The sequence below is a fragment of the Zeugodacus cucurbitae genome, chromosome 4 (genome assembly GCF_028554725.1).
Source record: "Zeugodacus cucurbitae isolate PBARC_wt_2022May chromosome 4, idZeuCucr1.2, whole genome shotgun sequence".
In the NCBI taxonomy this organism is placed as follows: Eukaryota; Metazoa; Arthropoda; class Insecta; order Diptera; family Tephritidae; genus Zeugodacus; species Zeugodacus cucurbitae.
This window is the reverse complement of record NC_071669.1, coordinates 14,637,445-14,661,612: the sequence shown is the minus strand read 5'-3', so window position 1 is coordinate 14,661,612 and position 24,168 is coordinate 14,637,445. Positions and strand designations below refer to the sequence as shown.

General features: G+C 34.4%; 2 protein-coding genes across 9 annotated transcripts in view; one reads left to right on the top strand and one right to left on the bottom strand.

The window, feature by feature from the left end:
* LOC105215262 (somatostatin receptor type 5) overlaps positions 1 to 24,168 on the top strand; it is a 266,377-nt gene that overhangs the window by 93,410 nt on the left and 148,799 nt on the right. The gene's annotated exons all lie outside the window — the stretch shown is intronic.
* Positions 719 to 24,168, bottom strand: part of LOC105215215 (somatostatin receptor type 5-like) — a 343,708-nt gene continuing 320,258 nt past the window's right edge. For all 8 annotated transcript variants that reach the window (XM_054230379.1, XM_011189027.3, XM_054230382.1 and 5 more), the window contains one exon: positions 719 to 3,607. In XM_054230379.1, the coding sequence (XP_054086354.1) occupies positions 1,809 to 3,455 (1,647 nt within the window). In that variant the 5' untranslated portion in view covers positions 3,456 to 3,607 and the 3' untranslated portion in view covers positions 719 to 1,808. The remainder of the gene's footprint in view (positions 3,608 to 24,168) is intronic.

Sequence of the window (24,168 nt, the reverse complement as noted above, 5' to 3'; positions counted from 1 at the left end):
ATATATTTAAGTATTAATATTTAACATATCACACATATAATTTTTTTTAATACATAGTAAACATAAGAGCCTGCTTAGACGATAATACTTATTTCACTAAAATTTCAAAATTTATTGATTTTATTCTTTAAAATCTAACACTGCAATAACAGATAAATTCGATCGACGTTTTATTGAAAACGATTTAAACTTTTCTTTTTTTTTTAGATTAATTATTTTTTTTTATTTTTTGTTTATTCTTCAATCTTGTAATCGTTTATTATTTTAATTATATTTTTTATTTTATTGTTTTAATTATTTTTTATTAAATAAATACTTTATTTTAATACGTAACAGTTGCTATACAAATTTTATATTTTTTAATATAATTATACCATTTTATTTTTTCGTATGTCATGTGCAATTATCACAACAGAACCAAAAGACTTGGATAAGGGTGAAGAGATAATCAATCGTTTTTTGTAATAAAAAGCAAGGTGTATTATAAGAATAGATTTGAAAGTTGCGTGTAAGCTCCATATATGCTTTTAAGAGCTTTTAAAACTTTCACTCATTTTCAGTAGCGAAAATTAAGTATAACCCTGCTTTAACGAGCACAAAGTTTTCGAGATAGTAGTAGATAGACCTGACTTGACCTAAGCATACCATTGCAAAATGAGAACTAACGTTAAAAAAATCACGAAAAGCGTTTCTAAAGGTCTTTGAAACGAAAAAAAACCGAGAGAAGTGTATAAAATTGCAAAATAATAGTAAAATTTCCTGCAACTTTAAAATTTATTTTAGGGTATTAAAGATTGAACTTCAAAGCTCAAAGCTTAAGCTTACATATTTCACTATATTTTTAAGGAGTTGAGTCAGAATTTACATATGTATATTCATTTAGAAAACACTCTCGTTTTTGTATAATTTTTTATAAGAGTGATCTTTTAAAATTCACGTCAAGCCCAGGCATTCTAAAGATTGATTACTCCTCATTAACTACGCACTCCATCTGGTATCGCAAAGGACCAAAACTGGTCTATGTGTGGCTTTCTGGCCTACCAGATTAACCTTTATAAGAGAGAAAAGAGATATTATCTATCGTCTCAAATAAATTTTTCGAAACTAAAGCTTTTTAAGCTTTACAAGTACTGTACATGTTTTCGTTATTGATATTTACAAAAATAAGTTTGAAGTATTTTTAAAAGATTAATAAGCTATTGTATCGATTTAAAACTTTTTAAATACAAGGCCTACCAAGCTTTGATATCTTATGATGAAAATACATTACGGAAAAGCTCAAACTGTGCTTTAGTAACTATACAAGTTATATGTACGTATATTATTATTGAGAGTACAATCTTACTGTCTGAAAACTTTTATCGACCTAAGAGAGCTTTCAAAGCTTTTCTAAGCATAATTGTTACTATTTCTGAAAATAAGCACCTTTAAAAGAAGTTTATTTGTTTAATTGTTATGCTTACTTTTTTTAAGATTCAAAGTGAATGCGAATAAATAGCGATATTTTTATCACAAAGCTCAATTCAAGTTCCTTTACTTTACTGATATACCAATATCTTCTACTATACTTTCCCTAAATATTTAAGTGACAACGAATCATATACTTTAGTTCTTTCTCACTGCCAAGCTCTCTTTTTGGTTCGTCAAACTCTCCTGCTCAATCCCATATGTATTTTCCTACTCTATTTTTTTATTATTCTAGCCTTTCCTTATATCAGCTCTTCGTTTCGAAACTCTCTCGCTGATACTCATCTCTTTGCCACATAGACAATTGTCTCTACTGGCGTACGACCACCCATAGCCAAGTCTTATAAGTCTGTGTGCAACACGGGCGCCTTACAACTCGTATCAGTACCGCCAACCGGCTTCATGGATCCCTCAGCTGCTACCGTATGTTCCAACATATCTGCGCACGATGTGCTCGGCACTAAAAGCACGGTTGCATTTGTGCCCGGCACAACGCTCCCAGCGGCATGTTGGTTTTCTATCATTAGCGGCGTCTTCTGCGTCGGCATGTTGTTAGTCAGACGATCGGGGTAAGCGGCTATTTGATTGGCGGCACTACTATTGCTAGTTGCCGTGGTATTTGTCGTCGTCGTGGTTGTGCCTGAGGCAGCGGCAAGCATATTCGTAGCATTATTATTACGTGTTACAAGCATCTTCTTCTGTTTCGCCTTCTTCGGTGAGAAGAGACGATCCGATTGACGATTCTTGCCAAATTTCGGAAAGAGACTATTCTCCATTTGCAGCTGAGCATTTACATCTTTGCGCGTGGCACAAGTGCAAGCTTTCAGGAAGCTCTTCTTGAAATTGTCACTCAAAAATGCGTAGAGTATGGGATTCATGGCCGAGTTCGAGTAGCCGAGACAGCCGGCCAGCAGAAAGATGGTGATCTCAAGTCTCGATGCACATTTGCTTGGCGACGAATAGATGAGCGCCAACTGTGATATCCAATAGGGTAGCCAACACAGTATGTATACTGTAATCACTGTTAGCACCAGTTTGGTCACCTTACGGTGAGAGCGCTTCTTCTCTTTGGACTTTTGCTTTGGACCGACCGTATGCAATTTGCGTATAACGAGAAAGTAGAAGATCAAGATGAAGGTAAGCGGTGTGGCAAAGCCCAATGTCAGTGTGTACAGTATAAATGTGGTACCCGATTGTGTATTTTGTGCTTCGGGCCACTTGATGTTGCACGACACGTGATCCTCGCTCGTCTGCACCGTATTGGCGAACAGTATCACGGGCAACATAAGTAGCACCGACGTCAGCCAAGCAAAACCCGAGACCAATTTCGACACGAACGGCGTACGATAGCGTGGCGATGATATCGGATGACAAACGGCTATATAACGATCGGCTGACATGATCAGCAAGAAGATCGACGATGTAAATTGTGTTATCGATGTGCTCACCATATAAGCTTTACACACATAATCATCAAATGGCCAACTACCGATTTGCATTGTATATAACAGCATTGGTATACCAATCAAGAAACATTCATCGGCTATAGCCAGATTGAGTATATAGATATTGGTGACTGTTTGCATTTTCGAAAAACGCAGCACCACATAAATAACCAGCGTATTGCCGAAGAGTCCAATAATGCAGACGATAGCATAAAGTATCATTGTGACCAGATTGGCTATAGCATTCTGTCCATTGTGACACATCATCTCCTCTTCGTAGGTCTCATTGAATGTCATGTTATAGATGGCGCCATTGACGCGACTGAGAAACTCATTTGCCTCCAACTGTAAGAGATTCAAATTCGGTAAGAGCTGCTCTTGTATATTCGCTAGTGCTCTGGCGCGTGCCATAGCCAAGTTCGCATTGCCGTGTTCCTGTCCAGCCGGCGGTTCGCTGGCGTCAGTCTTTCCGGTTTGTGCAAATTGTGGCATTAAGCTCGCCACTAGACTGATGTAGAATAAATTCGATATGTTGGAATACATTCTGTTGGTGGTTTCGCAACAACTTTGGTTTCTTTTAAAGCTCTTCAGTTATATTTTAAGCTCGCTAAATTCAACCGAGTTACGCATTGACGCAGTTCAGAAGTTCCGAACGCATGATGTTATCGGTGCCAAGCTCCATCTAATGGTAGTATCTGAAAAGAAAGTAGATAAATTAAATGTTTAATTCTATAAAATGCGAGAACTGGATTTAGAATGTTTCGGTTTCCAAGTCTCTAAAAATTTCAATATCTCTTGGGCAGGCAAAACCTGAGTCTTCGTGCGTTAAAAAACTATACATTCTTCTTCTCCCTAAGACCATCCTTTACTCTGAAGACTTGTCGAAAAACACAATTAATAAAGAATTTAGTTCGAAACGAGTCTCAAATACGGTTCTGGTTATTAGAGAGTAAGTCTCATCTCTAGGATGTATAAAAAAATGGTCTAAGGATAGAATGGCTCCAAGAGCTATGACAATAAAGACTAAATTAAATATTTGAAATCGTCGTCTCAAACATTTCTCTTGGTTTGGTGATTTTCCTCTCTTCAGAAGCCATTCTTCGAAAACAGAAAAGGCTGTACGGAGTAAATAGCTCGACGTGGTTCGCACTTGAGCCGGACTTTTCCTATATTTCCGATTAGCTTTTCATTCCTGTTTTTATTAACCCCTTCCTCTACCTCAACTAATTCCGGTAGTCTCCTCTCTACGCACAAACTACTAAGGTCAATTGTCTTAACTAATAAAATGAACCATTTCATTGCAATAAAACTTCATAACTTCCGCAGCACTTAAGCGCACAAATACTAAAATACGTGCTACTATTCCATTATATATGCACAAAAGCTCTCCTGCGTATGTACGTATATATTTCGCACTCACTGTGACCCCATAAAATATGGTCACATATTGCGAAAATTAGCACTAATATAGCCTACGTTTGTGCAAAACCAACAAAACCAAAACGAAAACAATAAAGTGGTTTGTTGCCATAAAATAAATCAGTTAACGGCAATTATTTCACCATACAAACGTAACGGGCAAAAAGTTTTACTTTACGAACTAAAGCAAAGTCATACGAATGCCATTGAACTTGTGAAACGGACTTGGCGCTGACAAAACAAACACTTTTCTAGAGACAAGGCAATGTTTGCACATAAATTATTTACACGCATGTGGACAGAAATCGGTTGGAGAAGTGCATAAAGTGAATGCGAAAGTAAGAAAATATTAACAGAGATTAAGTTAGGAGCGAGGTAGCATACGATCCATAGTTTTCATACAAAAGTCTAATGGACTAATGGTGAGTGTTTTTGGAAGCTTTTGATAAAATATTAATGATTAATAATGTATGAATTCAAGCAGTTTTATATTTAAAGAATATACTATGTGGAATATTTCTCTATAGAGACTTTGACTCTGACCTTTAATAATTTACAGTAAAAAATTCCTTATTTGAATGCTTTCATCATATTTTATTGAAACGTTCCTGACACATCTTTAAGAAATCCTTTCTGTGAAAGAATTCTTCGTTATTCTCTTGCTCTATCTCCCTGTCTTTCACTTCCTTTTCTACATATTAAAACCCATACAGTGTGTGATGTCATGTGACCCCTTGTCTCAGCCTTTCATTATATCAGATTACTGCTTTCAATTAACGCGTACTCACACTTTATACCATTACTATCACACATTTGCGCACACTTTGAACTTGTGGAACACTCTACGATACGTATGTTTACACATACCTTAAGTGGATGCTTTTAATTTAGCTTTCAATCAAAGGTGTTTACACAGTCTACGAGTGTTTGGTAAACAAAAGTGTCACAAGCAGGCTTAAGCATGCAGATACATTTTTTTGTGATTTCCGAGAAAAATTATAATAAAGAGCGAAATATGTGTAGAAAGCATAATTTAAATATATATTATATGTTTATTTAAGATTACCGTAAATATATATGAAAGTGTGTAAGAAAATACTCGGTGCGACTAAATAAACATTATTTCATTTCGAAAAATAGAGCACAAAAATTTAAAATTGCTTATCGGTACAAACCAATAAAATGATATTAGTTATCAAAAGAACCCTCATGATTCAATGCCCGTTTTTAAGCCTCTTTTGCTGACATAGTAATGTCCTTCGTACAATATTTTAATCCCCTTTGGCAAAAGGTGTGTCCTTCAATCGCAGCAAAGTAAATATTTATTGAAATAATGAGCACGGATAGTTGGTCTGCAGATAAAGGGTGTGTGCTTTGGAAGTATAGAACTTTCATTAATATAAAATATGAAAGATTGTGAAACTGGTAATTTATTAATTTTATTAGTTCGCAATTTTTAAGGCGGAATTTCGAACGTGTGACCACTGCAACTTTGTCTTGCGAAGACCATGTTGGACAAATTTTGAACTAACTTTTATAAAATAGCCAATCTGCAAAAAATTTTCGAATATTGTCGTATATAACATAATAGATTCTCTCACAAAATCTATATATATACTTTTATACTTCTATAGATATGAAAGATTTAGAAGAGTATTTTCTGGATTGTTTCAAGTACATACACAGAAAATAAATGCCAAACGACCAGAGAATTCTATACAAATAAAAGCGCACCCTGTAAATAGCAAATATAATAAAAAATCAATTGGTCCCACAAATTTAAACTCAAGAGATAGAACGTCCGCATGCACACCTTTCGTCTATAAATAGATATTTTAAGTATCAAACAAAAAGATTGCAATCTCTGGAAATGGAAGTTTTTAAATATAATCTGCAATGCAATGGAAGTTTTTAAATAATATATAGCACCTGTGGCGGATTAGTTGTTACGCTTATTTTGTACTATTATTTAAATACCTTATTGAAAATAATAAAAATAAAATAAAAATTATTAAAGGTAATATTATGTACAGTTGGCTAAACAAAGTAGTATATTTGAGAATTATATATTCAGTATTAGTGCTTGTGGAATTTAGTTTATATATATCAGTTAGTGTAACAGTATTAAAATCATGTTATTATATTATTCCCGGTAACAAAGTATTAATATTATTATCAATAAAATTACATTGCTCCCAAATGTAGGCAACTTATAACTGTGGCATACATTTAGGCGCATGTAGAGTTATAAGTAATAATTATTTAATGTCACGGACTGTATTGGGTAGTTAGCAACAGATTTTTATGGATACAAAGATATCGCTTTATTTTACTGAAATTTAATAACAGGTTCCCGGAAATACTCTTAAAGTTTTCTATATGAGAATTAATTTCTTATTAAATCAGCACAGTACATGACAGCACGTAAAAGCTAAGAAAAACATTTGTTGAAATGCCTGTGACTACTAATGTATGTAAGTTTAGGTATATAAATATATATACCTTTGTAACAGTAAGAAATAGTGCTAGTAGTTTCATAATAATATAAGTCTAAAAAGGTAGAAACTAAACTGTTGGCAACTCACCAAGTAGACTTTATTATTTGAGGTGCCAAAGTATGCTGTTAAGGCGTTAGCATGGCGATGAATTATTGCTTCATCTCTTATTCATACTTTCGCAATACTACTTTTTTTGTGCTGAAATAAATATGAATAAAAACGCGAAAATTTTGGAGCTTGTTACTTCCTTGTTAGTAGTTAGTACCAGTAAAATTTTTGCAAATAATGTCCAATTGTCTGGATCATAGTGATCTTAATAGGATCTTGAACTAACCTAATACGGAATCCAATGATATCGGCTTGTGCTCTCATCTTAATATTAGAATCTATATATCAGTAAACTTATGTGAGACCAACAAGAAGGGTTCAACTTGTTCATATTATGCTGTCAGAAGTTTCGGTTTTGCTTCCAAATATTAACAGAGTGCTCAGTTAGTTGAGATTCTTTATCAGTCCTACCTAAAGTTACTGTAATTGTACAGATATAGACAGCAGTGATGTCAAAGTTGTGTGTTCCTTGAAGAGGAGTTCCGGTTAAATTTTAGTCCAGCAATAAAACTAGATTTTCTCTCAAATGCATATAAGATCTGATTTCATTATTATACATACTTTAGTAGAGTCGTTAGCTGAGAACTTTAATTGCCTGGCAACAAGTAAAAGAGCACATGCAGGAGTTTCCGAATTTATGTAAATATATATTTACACCTATGTGCTTTAGATTACGTAACACTAAGTATTTATATGTAATTATAAAAATCTCTGGCACATATATATATATATATATGGATATACCTGTGAATTCTAGTCTACAGGTTAAGAATTGAATCACTGCTGATGGTCATAAATGCTCAGAGAAAAATATAACAAAATCAAGCTACAATTTCAGTTGGCATATACTTTAAACATTTATTTGTACACCATCCCTATAAGCTGCTAACTGGTATGTATGTATATAGTGTGGCATAGACGTGTAGCCACGTGCTCTGCCACAAACCCAACACACTCGCAATGTAATTGGCCCGCCAGTGAACTCGACACTAGCCCACTACAAGATTTTTCAGGTTCTTCACTCCCACCTTTTCGTTATGTGTCGTGATATTTCATGGTAGTAGTTTCAAAATAAAAGAAATAAAAATATCGCAGGCGTTTTGTGCGCACCGAAGTGTTGTTTAGCTTGACCCGCGGTGGCATACTTGCGCTTATCTTATTTATTTGTGCCCCAAAAAACTGTTTTGTAGCTTTTCCACTTATCTTTTTATTTTTTTCTACAACATTTCCTGTTTTGCTATTATTTATTTTGTACTGAATTTTAGTGAACACGCCAAGCTACTTGGCTGTAATATTTTGTGATTTATTTTGTGTGGGTGGACACGTGCAACATGGTGTGGCAACTTATTCATAGTAGACAATTTCTAATTCCGGCTGCTGAAATATGAAGTGGGCACCGATTGTTTGTAAGCTTACGCATATATTAAGTGAATTTATTCGCACGGAAAGCAATCTGCGGGCACGTGAATATATGATTTAGTAGACAAATATGTTATTACGTTTTTTGCGCAAATATTTGTCACATGTTGCTGATGGCTAATGAGGGAAAAAGATATGATGATGATAGATGTAAGCGGAGTAGTGTAATCAGAGGAGGTGTTAACTAGATTTTTTATATCTCTCTGCAATTTGTAACAATTCTCTATTCACTTTCTTACTATTCTAAAATTGGATCGTGATAAAATAATTTTGAAAAATTTATTACGATTAGTATACGGTCCGAAATTAATCCAACAAGCAACTGGTATAAATTGGTATTATTCATTTGAGATAGAATAAAAAGTAATATAACACTTTGGTAAATACTTGCGAAGCTAAAGTCAAAAAGCTAATCGAAGAAGCAACTGGTTAAACTAGTATGAATCAAGAGAGAGAGAATAAAAAGTAATATAACACTTAAATAAAGACCTACGATGCTAAAGTCAAGAAGCGAATCGAACAAGCAACTGGTATAGACTGGCATAATTCAATAAAGATAGCTTAGCAAATGGCATAACACTTCAGTGAAGCTTTGTGAAGCTAAAATCAAAATTTAAATTTTGTAATTGTATTTTTGACCTCAAATGGAAATGAATCAAACAAACAACTGGTATAGACTGGCATAATTCCACCTAATTAAAAAAACAAGCACTTATACCAACTTAATACAAACTTGAGTCGGCAGAGTCAAGAAAGTCATCGCCTTTTTTGTGAATAAAAAATAAGTTTAAATGCAATACACTCATAAAGGCTTGGATTCACATATAAAGTTCATTATGAATATTGGTACATGCAAATTTTCAGTAAAATATAAATTCTCTGCATACACACACCCACAAACATAAATTTGTTTTACATTTTTCCATGCCACATATTAAATTGCTGACTTCTGCTACAAGATTTCTTCTCAAGTATTTTTGCTTGCATAAGAAATAAGAGTATTTGGTTATTGCTTTTTGTTCCTATATACCTGTGTGGGTACAAGCGCCATTATCACATATAGTCATATAACGCTCTTGCAACCGGAAAATGCAGAAAATTTCACTACGCTTTTCACCAAACTCGATGGACACCTTTCACAGCTGTGCTTCATTGCAGTAGCTTGTGGCAAGTTTTCAATTACCAACAACAACGCCAACTGCTTACGGTTGCTTGCTTAGCCACCTGTGTTTTGAAATCCCTGAACTTGCATTTCGGTGTTATGTGCATACATGCATGTAATGTGCTACCTGTGCTCACAAGTAGTCATTACTTTGAATGGCCGGAGGCAATAAATTGAGCAGAAAATCGTATTTGCCGAAAATTTGCTGCCGGCAATGGGAATTTTCAAATTACCAAAAAATGAAGTTGGCAGAATTTCTCAATTTCACATTGAAATTTCAAGTATGTATTTGTGTGTTTGAGGCAATAAAGAGAGACTTATAGCTGTGCTGGAGTTAGAGGTTATGTAAATGTTAATAATATTGTATGGGCGATGATTATGGTGGCGGTGTGTTCAAACGGTTCAGAATCTTAATTATACTCTGCGATTTGATAGATATTCATAAATCGATATATCTAAAATCGATAAATTAAGTACCGTTTCACCGAAATATCGAGGAGACTAAGAATGCGTTTTCTATCACAAATATTGTATGAGATCTGATTAAAAAATTTTATAAAATTATCAATAACTTGAAAAAACATTAAAATATCGATAACTCAGAAAACAGCTTCGATAACTTTAATGAGTAACCATCGATAAATAACTCTAAGTATAATATGTTCAAAGCTGTAAATATACACATTATTACTGCAGCGAATATCGAGATTAAGTGAATTTGAGTACATTAAAAAATCAACAGGAATTAAAGGTTGCCACATAATTATAATTAAAAAATTATATATGTTATCAAATTTCAATATAATTATCGTAGAAAAAGGATTGTGTAATTTTCATATAAAATTGCAAAAACATAAAATTCTGGAACAGAGTTGCCACCTGAAAAAAATTTTGGTAAATAAATTGATTTGTAATTTATAATAATAATTTCTGTATAGATAAGGCATCGCTGTTTCAAAAGGAATTATATTTATGTTGTGTTTGAACGAGGTTGCCATATTTTCCTAATTATAAAAAGAAAAGCAATGTTCCCAAAATAATCGGTTAATATGAAACAAACGACCTTTAAAAATTTATTACAACTACATTATTGTTCCTTGTTGTTGCCAACAGTTTTAAAATAACAAAATATTTCATCCTAAGCGGATATACATATATTTCCCAGAATTTCTTAGATCCTCCAAATGTACACACGCAACGTTTTCCACTTTTAAACTTATCACTCGGTTAAGACTTACCAAAAGTCATCTTATACTACTCGACTGGTGCATGCAACCATAAACCAGTATATACATACATACGTGCAACTTATCTGCAGCACAGTGTATACTCAAGCGTAAAATTGCTTCGATAAACCAATGAGTGACTGACCAAAGATAACTAGCAGCTTAGCTGCTCATGTCACCAGAAGAGCAATAAGAAATGGTTACCAACAACACAGTGAAGTTGAGTAAGTTAAAAATGACTGAAATTGCAAGAGAACTGCATTTGCACTTCCATTAGTAGAACGAAAAAATACGAGAGTATAGTTGGAAATGTGCTGGCGCGGAACAATTACTAAAAGTAAAATGGTGTTCAATCAAAAATGTGAATTAATGAGCTACCTTGTATTATCTATAAAAATAGATAAAAAAATCAAAGGAAATTGCAAATTGTTGCGAGAAAATTAATTGGAAGATTTGCTACAAAAATAATGGTGATGTGATGATACATTTAAGGTGATTTAGGTGATAAGATTGTCAAAATTGGAAATGTCAAGAGCAAGGTACCAGAGAAACAATGGAGCATCTCTTGTGTGATCGTTCTGCATTAACAAGGCAACGACTTCAGGTTTTGGGGGCTTCACATTACGATAATCTGGAAGATATTTCGTTAGACACTCCATCTGGTATCGCAAAAGACCAAAGCTGGTCTATGTGTGGCTTTCTGGCCTACCAGATTAACCTAACCTAACCTAAGATAAGATTGGTCTGATTAAGTAAAATTTGGATATTACATTGTTTATAAGGGCCAAAGGTCCCTATGGTCGCATTCCTAAATATTCATTATTTATTTACTTTCTTCTTAAATGGCATTACGGCTTTTCATGAGGACCGAACTGGAAAGAAAATATCTTATTGGTTTAAATTTCATTTATGTTCCATTTTAGAGCAAATTCTGAAAGCAGATGCCTTAGCAAAGCCGCAAATATAATATTAATTATTAACTACACCGAAACCCATTATACTATATGTATGTTTGTGATTGGCGTTGGAACCGTTTAGCCGGTTATAGCCGCATAGTTTAAGATCCCAAGTTTAACTAGGTCGCTCTCCACCTGGTCCCTCCAACGAAGTTGAGGCCTTCCCCTTCCTCGGGTTCCTCCGGCGGGTACTGCATCGAACACTTTCGGAGCGGGAGTGTTTTCGCCCATTCTTTTTATTCGCTGAACTATGTCAATGTTGTCATACAGCCTCGTACAGCTCATAGTTCCATCGGCTGCGGTATTCGCCATTGCTTCCTTATCCAGGCGGGAAAAAGCAGAACAAACGTCACGGTTGTTGCTTCCGAAGATATCAATATCTTCGGCGTACGCCAGAAGCTGTACACTCTTTATCTCTATTTAGCTCTGCATCTCGCATTATTGTTTCCAGTATCAAGTTAAGGAAGTCATACGATGGAGAGTCGCCTTGTCTGAAACCTCGTTTGGTATAGAATTCATGGAAAGGTCCTTCCCAATTCTTACACTTTATTAGTCTCCATAGCATAGTTGGTACCCTTGCGGGATAACTTTTTTCATAATCTTCTCAGACCGGGAAAGAAGGAATTTTTTCTGGTGATGAAAGAAGTAGGTAATCATTTTCGAGATTTTATATGGAAGCCACAGTTCGATACGTTTAACCGTCTTCAATCGGTATTGTATTTCGATCCTACATTCAATATAACGCATGAATGATATCTTCCATCGTAGTAGTATTGACATACGGGTTAATGATAACAAAATCTGTCGTGAAATCATTTCTGATACGCTTAAGGATCACCCTTAGTCGGTTAAACCACTTCATATATTAAAATGTATATGTATTATAGTGAACAGTTTAGTAAAACTCTACTTCCTCTGAGTAGAATCAGCTAAGTGCTAAACAGTTTGAACTTTGCAAATCCTTTGAAGCTAGTCACACAAGCTAGCAAACAGCTTACCGCCTGCCACATGAGAGCACAAATTGATGTACTGAGTATTGAACAAGTGACAGATGCCACATATTGGAATAGTTTGAGGCATGGCATAATGCAACCTGCTGTGAGTAGAGCATAGTGGCTCAAGGTTTGCCTTACAACTTTTCATTTTTCGTTGCAATGAATTTTGCTGTCCTAAATGCTATGAGCGGCACTCAGCAGAAAACTGTTGTTGCTGTTACTACAGAGTTTAATCTTTCGAACTCTCGATTTTGCGCCAAAGGTAAAGTGCAGCAGTTTCACTACGATTTCTCGCACATTTGTTTATTGATGTTCACACTTTGTTTACGATTTCTATAAGCTTCAAGCTCAGGGAATAAATTTACGTAGACGAAAGTGAGAGAGAGATGCATGTGAGCTACGATAAATATGCTTAAAAACGAAGCAGTGAAAAGCTGTTAGTGTGTTTGTGTAAAATATACGAAGAGAAATGCAATTATTTTCGAATTTCTTAGCCAGTATACATCGTCTCCGTAAATGTCACAGCAGCCGTAAGGATTTCATAACATGAAAAATCAATTACAATAAAAACCATGCAACAACAATGAAAAGCTGTTATGTGTCGAAAACAAATATTGATTCAAACGATTATGTGCTGAAAGCACAATACACAAGTATATAGACGGACTTTTTTGCCATCAAATAAATGCCATGTGGCATGCCACAACACGACAAATGCAGTAAAAAATGTTATGTTTTTCACAACATCGAAAGCATGTCGCCTGCAATGAAAGGCATAGCAGGAAATTGCAGTACGTCCCTATCATTTGTGGCATGCCACATGCAATTTTTACATTACAATTAAACAGTGGTAAAAGCTTGCCACGCACACAATATGTAACACAGTTTTGTAGCAATTTTCCAAACACACGCCCGCACACACTCAGGTTCGCGCCGATCAACTGGCAACAGCGTAATGTTAGCTGATTTCGACACTTGCCACACGTGCCACATGCGCTGTTTATGCAAATTACACGAAAAACAAACAGCTGGTATGTGATGGCTTGGCAACAGGCAGCGTGATATCAACGCTGGTAAAATCTTCGCTCTGCCGCATAAATAAATGTTTTTGTTTCCCTTGTTGTTGTTAGCGCGGCCGTCAACTCACGTTCCACGTATTTACTTTGTGTTACATGCTCAAGCGCCAGTCAAGCGTACGCGTATAATTTTCGGCACAAATTATCATTAGTGGCAGCAAAGAGCAACAACAAATTGCTGTTATATATCTGAGACAACAACAACAATTTGTAGTCACTTCGCCGATTTGAGTGTGGAAGGTTGTGTAGTCGCAGGCATTCGTACAAAGCAATTTGGATACATATGATTGTTGTTGTTGTTATTGCTTTGTGTTTCTTTTTTGCCGCTGACACAGTTTTGTATGTAAATTTATGTGTCTACACTCACTCACCGCTATCGTTGTACTCCGCAGGTGGCAGCAACTTCACACGTTTGTTGTCGTTTTTGCTTTGTGAATTTATTTTGCCTTTTTTTTTTTGGGTTGCTCATATCAAGTAAAATTCCGTAATAATAACAATAACAACTGCCTTTTTCCCATCACTCATACATAAAGTCATGAATATTAAAAAGCAGATTTGTTTATTCAAAATGTGATTTACTTGTTATTGTTGTTCTTGCTTCATACCACGTGGCAAGATGTGTTGAATGAAAGTTATTTAATGTATATCTCTGAATCTTAATGTGTATTTAGTAGCATATGTATACATTTCTTTTTCGGTATATTTAATAAAAGCATCAACTCTTTAATAAAGAGTTCCAAGGCTGCCAGTATTGAATGTGTTTTGATTAATTGATTAATATTTATTGAGCAAACAAAAAATATTGTGCAAGCTGTATACGAAAAGCTTTACTGATCAATAACGCATTTGCCAGTGGGTTTTTATTTTGTATCTACGGATTTTAAGAAATAACCCTAATCCGTACAGATAAGTCCTCTTTAATCCATTTATTTTCATTATTTTATCTTGCGATATATTATTTTTTGTATTGAGTACATTTGCCGACAATAATTTCCAAAACCACTGTCATTTTCATTACAAGCCTTATCACAACAGAATCCAGTCAGCCAGCGAAATTTAACACTAAGGTTGTACACACGTTACTCAGTTGAAACCAGAAGTAACTTCACTATTTCTTCGACTGAATTTTATGTCCGAAAACTACCATCAATCATTTTATACCTTAAATATTTCACTTATATATTTGAATACATATTTTAAAACGTTTTATATGATGTAGAGATTCAGGAATATAATTTTGTGTAAGAATTTACGAAATTAATTAAGAGAATGCTAAAAACGGCTTGGCTAAATGAGTTGCAACGTAAAAAACACATTCACATCACTTCACCACACGGAAACACACCAATCACCACATAACCAAAAGCACAACACTGATACGCTACATTCACCTCATCATGCTAGAGAACACTACACGTTAACACACACATATATCAAAACACGATGACACCACTCAGCATATAAATTTCAACAAAAGATAATGAGAAAGGATCTCAAGGCACCTTTGTGATACGACGTCGAACGCCTCACATCTCTGTATTTCGCAGCATCCCGGTTCTTTCTATATTTAACAACCGCTTTTGTAAATTACCATTTTTATACATATATATTAACATTTAATACAATCTCAACTCCTATCATAATAAATGTTTAATTTTGTAATTTAGGGAGGTACGTGAATAAATGTAAATTTCTGACTCACAAATATTGTTCACTGAAATATTTAAGGTTTCAACGTATCTATTGCTTTGAAGCGTAGCATCCTTCAGTGAAGTGACGATTCTCTCTGGTAGTAAGTGCTCGAGACTGGTAAGGAAATGTCTACCCTCACATTACCTGCTACGATTAGTCTAGTTTGGGTGCCTGGTATTAAAATAAGGCTGATAACGAGCTTTCAAGGCTAGGTACGTTAGTATTAACTACTGTAGAATGACAACAAGTAGGAGGACTACATATTCTTTTGTGATGTTCATTATTTGAAGGGGTCATTGTTTTATCGAAGCTAGCTGCAGAAGTTTCCTAGAAGAAGACGAGGCAGAATCATATTGCTGATGGAATGCCCCACCTATGCGAGATCGAAATAAAACTTTCATGAATCTCGCTTTTTTAATTATTCTGCGAATTTGCAGATTTAGAAGTAAAAAACTTATGCCGATTTGTTGTCGGTTCACGGCAGTTGACGAGTCTTACTATCCATTTAGGGTTTATCTGAGTTCAGACTAACTGTAGACTAGAAGGTCTAAGTGTCTTCTTTCTCTTGTGGGAACAGGTTTTGGTAGAAAATCCTAATATATCTCCCAAAGAAAATAAAGAGAAAACTCCCTCGATTTAATTTAACTCCCTCGATTTAATGGGACCACCAGCGATATCAATTGGTTAGAAGAACAAAATTGCTACCCAATGTGCGTCCGATTAAGTTCTTTTCGTACATGATCTTTTAAAATACACCATTATATCTCTTCCCGGGTTTGAACGCAATAATTGTTATGTGGATTTAATGTTTATATGCTAAAACAGTCGCGTTATAGCTCCAATAAAAAAATCAAAACAAAAATATTTGTGATAGAATGCCGAATTTCGAATATAATTTTTCATGCACACGAAATTCATGATATGAATTTTTCTTTCGTGTGGAAATAATGTGGTATGCTTTAATCACATGAAATTTGACGATAAAAATTATTTTTTATTTATACTCCCATCTACATTTACACAGGCTTATAAAACCATGTAAATAAATATATTTTTCTTGAGCGCTTACAACTATATTTTTCAATATCATTCTATTTTTATGCATGTATTTAAGTCATATCTTATTCAAATAACTCTATTTTTAGCTATTATTTAATCACTTAAAAATAATTTGGTTTGGGTTGTTTACTACTTGTTGAGTAAGTGTCAACTTCCATTAGTTTAATGTTAATTGATGCACGCACTAGATGAGCAAGTGTTACAAATTTTATCACACTATATCAGGAAGAATGCTCGCGCCAATAATTATGGTAAATAAACAGAAATTGTACTAAATTAGTGCCACAAGAAGAGATATGTAGGTTGAAAAGTAATAAAATTATTATTTTTACAACACATACTAATTTCTCAGATAATCACAGAGCTTTTAATCAAAGCCCCCGGTTATGTTTAAATTTATAAAAAAATCATGAAATCATATTTATAACATCATATTTTGGGGTTTTAACAATAATTACTCCGTTTTAAAATCGGAATAATATTAATTTTTTAAGAAAAATTATAAAAAATGGCAAAAAAAATTACAGCACCATCTATCGTATCTTTTAAGTTAGAAAATATATATGAAATAATAATTCGTCCACGCGAAGTATGTTATTTTCTCAATTTTTAGAATACGTCGAACGATTAAGGGAAATTGACACAATTTTCTGCATACTGGGAGATTGGGTAAAAATAGATTATTATATTAGGGTCGCACTGTATCCAAATAAAAATTGAGTTGAAATACAAATAAAAATTAAATCTATAAACCAGAAATCCTTTGGAATTTAATTCCGGACTTATCTACTCCACTAAAGCTTCAAAACGATTACACTGTGTTCCAAATATTATATATATACTAGCAGACCCGGCCACACGTTGTTGTGGCTAAGGTATACATTAAATTAAGTTGGTCCAATCTTGGCTTCGGCGACGATATTGATTATTCGAGGTCGATTTATGTTACGCAGCATGATGACAACTCACACTACTTTTAATTGCAAAGTGAGTGGTGATAGTACAGGCAATTTTAAATAGTTTGGGATGATTGACTACGTCATCCTGGTTTGTAGCTGTGTCAACGCTCCTGGACCGAAATTCTAAATTGTCGCATTAAGATCATCGATATCTTTGTTTTTTTACCACCAATATAGGTCATTCAATCAGTAATTTATGGTTATCATATTAAGGTTTCATGTCAGGAAAACTTCTCTTTCAAGTCAATGAAGTGACAGAAATCTGTTGGAAATGCTATTAATCCATCGAGGTATCAACTGCCAATTAGTTCTACAATCGCAATTTGATATTGTGGCGAAAACACTCATATGTTAGTTGTTAATTGGCGATACTTTATGTGTCGCCACAAATTAAATGATTTTAGGCATGCGATTAGCCCGTCAGTAACAGTTGATCCAGGAATAATTGGAAGAGTCTGGCGTAAATCACCTGTTAACAGAATCCTGGCTCCACCAAAAACGTTTATCGACAATCAAGATATTTTAAAGTCCTTTGCAGCACCTCCAGCGACTTCTTGAATATTTGGAAAATCTTCGTTATAGCGCTATTTCTCGTTATAGCGATTTTGCCGACTGGTGTTTCATTCATTTGCAATTTAGGAGTAATTTCAAGGCCGAATGTGCCGTTTGTTTGCCTACTAACAGGAGCCAAGTTACCCCTATTCCCGTTAACCTTGGTGGTGAAAATGAGTGAAATATGGGTCTGGAATCACATCAGCCCTTATATACTATATGTTATGATTTTCTATGGGACTTTACCCCGAATATATAGGTCATATTGTGTGTTATCTTAATAAAATTACATCAATAAATTGCGAGAGTGTAAAATGTTCGGTTGGACGTGAACTTAGCCATTCCTTATTTTTTACAAATTGTTTTGGACTATCGACACAACCTTATACAATTGAACAATAACAAAAATATTTTAACAAAGCAACAACGACAACCTTCAAAATATTATTTTTTTGTTTTCTCTTTTTATATTTTTCTTGTCAACTCGAATAAAATTGATATCTTCCTTGCAATTTTTCCATATTTACTCACTTTCTAATCTTTTTCTGGCCTTCCACGAAATGCGGTTTGAACTTCAACAACCAATAACTTTCCGATTTTAGAAAATTTTTAATTCTTTTCGCGGAAAGCTAAAAAAATTTAGGGGTGGACCACCCTTGACATTTAGGCGGATGAAAAATAGATGTTGTCCGATTCTCCACCCTAGCCGATATGCACGCTAAGATTCACGAAAATCGGTCGAGCGGTTTCAGAGGAGTTCAATAACGTACACCGTGACACGAGAATTTTATATATTTGATTTCTGAGTTATATATATGTATGTACCTTAATTCATTGCCACTAAATAATTATAACGCATAAGTAGCTCATATCCATCACTAATTTTACTTCAATTTGTTGCCTACTGTGCGCACTCACTTGCCATTTACGTTAATGCACAATTTATTTTCCCGTTTATGTTGTCAATCAACAAAATAGTTTTGCTTGCTGATTTCGTATTTGCTGTGACCATTTATCTGTGACCTCTATTTGTCTGTGCCCCCTGTAGTTCAATGTAATAATTGTTATTGTACTATTTGTTTACTATTTCTATCGACCTTGACGAGTAACATGTTCTATTTAATCAATTATGTTTACTTATTGGTTTGTTTAAATATTAAAGGACATTCACTCACTAGCCCTAATGAAATTTAATGCATTGGCATTACAAACACTTTAGTTAATGAATTGGTTTATTTGAAAATAAATTAGCAATTAGCTACACAGGCTGTTGATGTGATGATGGGCATTGCACTCACATTGGGTGGTCTTCAATAGCTGAATTCGTTATATGTGTAGTGTTGTTTTTAGAAGCTTTTCTTAAGTAATATTATATATTTAAGATTGTAAAAGTGATTTATATTTCATTAAAAAAAAAAAATATTATTAAAATTATTTTAATATACCATTATTCTATATGTAATAGAACATTCAAAAATTGGTACAGGGCGTATAAGTAACATTTCGGTCAGTTATATTTGGTATAGAAAAAAATGTTTGAACTAAATAATTTGAACCAATTAATATTTATGTTTTAGAAATATATTCATACGATGGAGATGCTTTTTCTAAATTACGGGTATAGCCTCTGGGTACTTTGCCTTCAAAAAATTTAGAATATGACATACGGAGTCTAACGATAACACCATATAGTGCATTTGTCTCAATACATTCAAATCAACCTTTAAAATATATCATGAAGTCATCCGAGTCAAATAAAAAAATATATATTATTATTATATTATGGATATACGCGTATGGGGCGTATGAGTAACATATCGATATTTTGGTATAATGCAAGGAAAATGTTTTTCTTCAACCATATCGTTAGATAGCGTTTGCTATAACAATGTATATAGTACGAATATTTACATTCAAAAGGAAGATGTTATCAATATTTGAGGAGCTCAGTGGGCAGTCAATGGCACAATATTTTGCCAGCAATCCTCGACGGAATTTTTAAGGCCACTGAGATGGAATGCAAGAAATATTGCCTTAGTTAATTGGACTTTGTGTCGAAAAAAGGACAAACCAGCATGGAAAATTGTCTTACAGAATGGTTAAAGTTTAAAATATGAGTTCTAGTTATAACCGGGGCGTAAGAGTAACATTTGGTCATAACACGAGTTTCAGTTTCATGCAAGTGGAGCAAATCGGAATTACAAACCCACACAAAAAAAATTGTCTTGACCTGGAAGTCTCTCTATGTGTTGCTTATGTTTTTGTGGTAGCTGAATGCGAACCCGAAGTTCATTTAAGCCCATCAGATCAGGGTTTTGACATAACCCCAGAAAGCCAGCGCTTTTAAACTCCATGGGATTCGCTGTCGTTATTCGGGGGTTTTTGGGGTCGCTGACGACGAATCCGGTGTCAGTTTTTCAAAATTCAAAATGGCGGATCCAATATGGTGGACGCTATTTTTAAAAATTCATCGGAATCGCTCGAAACTTATTACTTTGGGGTTTTCGGGACCTCTGACTATGAGTCCGGTGTTGGTTTTTCAAAATTTAAAATGGCGGATGCAACATGGCGAATTTTTAGTATCAATTGAATCCAATGAATTTATGTAAACACCCTGATCTGATGCAGTTAAATGGCACTCGGATTCGGATTCAGCGACCAAAAACATATAGCACACATAGTAAGACCTCGGCAATTTCAGCAAAAATATTTGGGGAAGTTTTTATTCTACTACAACAATTGCTATTGTGCCTTAGATGCCAAATTTTATTGAACGAAGAAAATATTTAATTTCTATGGAAGGAAATATGAAAAAAAATATATGACTTATTTGCGTCATAATATTTTTGATTATCTAAAATATACACATCCGCAATTAATATTGAATTTTCAGCCAATAATATCATTTGTTCATAAATAACCTCGTACAGCTGCAATAAATTTGATTGCATAACAATTTTATTATGCCACCTTGTGTTCATAACTAATTTACCACAATTTCATGTCTTATTTTAGACCATACAAATGTAGAAAATAATGAAATTTTTACCGCTACAAATGCCTGCTATATTTGTCTTCCGCTTTTATTCATAATTCCGCACAAATACACAAATATATTTATCCACACAGCTTATGCACATATATATTTCACTCGCTCACTGTCAATTGTCTTAGCGCATAATAAATCCCACAAACCAACAAACCAGCAAAACAGAAAAACAAAAGAAATGAAAACGAACTAACAAGCTTGCCACATAATATAATATAAACAAAAGCAGCTTAACTACTCATAAAAGCCGTAAATAAAGTATCAGCAGCAGATTTGCACTGGATTATATGGAAGTGTCGCCAAATTGGCGATTTAAGCGATTGCATTTTATTATTTCATATTCACATACAGACATACATACATAAATAAATAAATATCTGCTGATTTTTCTGTATAACTTCTTCACATTCTTTTCTACATGCTTTCGATGCTTACTTTGCTCCTTGCTTGTTATTTGTGTGTTTTGCTTATCCGTTTGTTGCTTATGATTTTTGCATTACTATTTTATGCCCGTCATAAATGATTTGTCAGCGATTGTGTACAATATTCTTGGTGTGTGTTTTTTGGTGTTGTGTGCGACATTTGACGACGTAATCTTTTAAGTGTTGCTCCTAATCAACTTTTTCGGTTTATTTAGTTGTTGAAAATTTCATTCTTGTTGGCATGGATATTTTTATGACGCCAATAAAGCTCTTTTATAATACGGGAAATGGAAATTGAAGTAGCTGCATATACTCGTAAGTGGTAAAGTTGGTAAAGTAGTTGTTTGTGTAATTGTATTATGATTTTGGAGTAGAAGTGATGAAGTTTGTTATTTTTAATTTCGATTTTATTATTACGAGGACTTGCAGGGATTTGGTAGAACGAAAAAAAAAAAAACATATTTTTGAATGGAAACGTAGAGCAATATATATTGATATTTGAGTGATGTATTACTCAGAGAAATACTTTTGGGAAGACACATAAGGGAAATTGTTAGTTTACAGTTTTGAGAAGTTAAGATAGCCATCGACTTTTTAAGTATATTGTAAAGTATTTAATATAAATGTAATGCATTTTAAAATATTATACCTTGGTGAATGAACTTTTTATACATATGGAGGGATCAAAGAGATTATTGCACTTATTGATGCCCACGCTTACCATAGATCAATGAAATTTAAGGTATAGTAAAGAAAAAACCTTTATTTCCGCTTAGTTGAAGGTTTTATTTATTTTTTATGGTAATTTAGTGATAGTTGATTTGTATTAGTATCTCAACTCTAGAAACGAATTTTTCACCAGCGAAGTCATTAGCCACAGACAAGAACAAGTGCCTTGGTTCGATGTCAGGACTATATAGTGGATGTATAAAGATCACCAATTAACCCGGTACTGCCCAGAACTTTTACGTTTCAGAGTTTTCTGAAATGAAATACCCCTATGTATTTGGACCGCTTGAGATTCACTATATTCAATATAAAAATATTCTGGAAAATGCAAAAAACCAGCATAGATTTTTTGTAGTTTTATAGTGTAATTTTCAAGTTAAGTTAAAAATATAGAGATAAATTTTGCGTTGCCATATGGTAACCGTGGGTTATTTCGGGTTAAGGATTGCGGATAGTTACGGAGTGTCTTAGATCCTTATCAATAGCTGCTAGCTATTTTGGTATCCGGCTTGCAAAAGAGGGTTCCAACATTGACGTCGGAATGGGAGCGGATTGGTAGTCCATGGTCCACTTGCGCAAGAGCGCTGGACATGCAGACTACTCATGAGCTCGCCAAGCGCTGGTGAACAACCAGCACCTGTGCAGTGGCGAGGTCCTTTTGTGGAGCGTAGAAGGTCCTTTGAACTGCTTTCTCTTAGCAAGGTCTATCTCAGCTCGATCATCGGTGTGCTTACTGGACATTGTCCAATGGGTACCCATGCGTTGAGACTTGGGACTGCAAGTTGTCAAAGCTGTATGGAGGAAGGCGATTTGGAACAAACTAAGCATTTCCTTATCCACTGTCCAGCTTTTGCCAGGCTGAGGTTGAAACACCTCGTAAGGTCCATTTTCAGCGATCCTAGCGAATTGGCTAGAATCGACATAAGCCGACTAAAGAAATTCGTAACAGATTCCAAGCGTTTTGCTGATTCTTAAGGGTCTATGATCCATCGGGATCTGGTAGCACTATGCAGAGCACCTTAAACTGTCTAAGTAAGGTCTTCCGTATTTTCAGAGATCTGCCTACAAACCTAGTCTAACCTAACCTAACCTTACCTAACCTAAACTAACCTAACCTAACCTAAGAGTCGCGGTCTTTCATCGAAACGTTAAGATATGAGAGGTTTTATCTTGATTGAACACAGTTTCTCCCCTATTGGCCAAAGTTGACCACTTCTGAGCGATAACATTCTTTAGACGGTCTAACTGTTGAGAGTATAAATCTGAAATTTGGCCGTAGGGAAGCAACTCACATTAGATGATTCCCTGCAAATTACATGAAATACATTACAAAATATGTGTGACCGTTTATTCTAGATTAGCCACCGATTTCGTTGAATCACCGCGATTCGACCACAACCATTTTCATTTGAAGTAGTCGTTTGTGAACCCCTTTTTATCACTAGTTACCATTCGCTTCAGAAATCAATGCGATCCAGTATTTTCTCTTTGTTGGCGCCCATTCATGATAGAGTATACGTCAAATAAAAAAAAATTTATAAATATTGACCAATCGCACTTATATATTCCGATTACTAAAGCCATATATTGGTAAAATAATGATTCTTTTTACAAGACGATCTATGATTCTTTTTAAATTCACTCAATATTAAGATAATGAGAAAATTTAAATTTCAGTTCGTCCTTACTAAAGAACCTTCTCTATATTTATTCACTCTCACTTGTTGCTATTTATAGTAAAGAAATGCTTGTTTATTCTCAGTGATAGCCAAAAACAAATGTAATTTTGCGCGCAATCAAATAGAATATTTTGTTTTGATATGAAAATACACGAAACTTGCGACAAAAACAAAAATCAAACTCTTAACTGTGAAAATATGCACAAAATATACAACAGATTTAAAAGTAAAACCTGATAAATAAAGAAGCATTTCC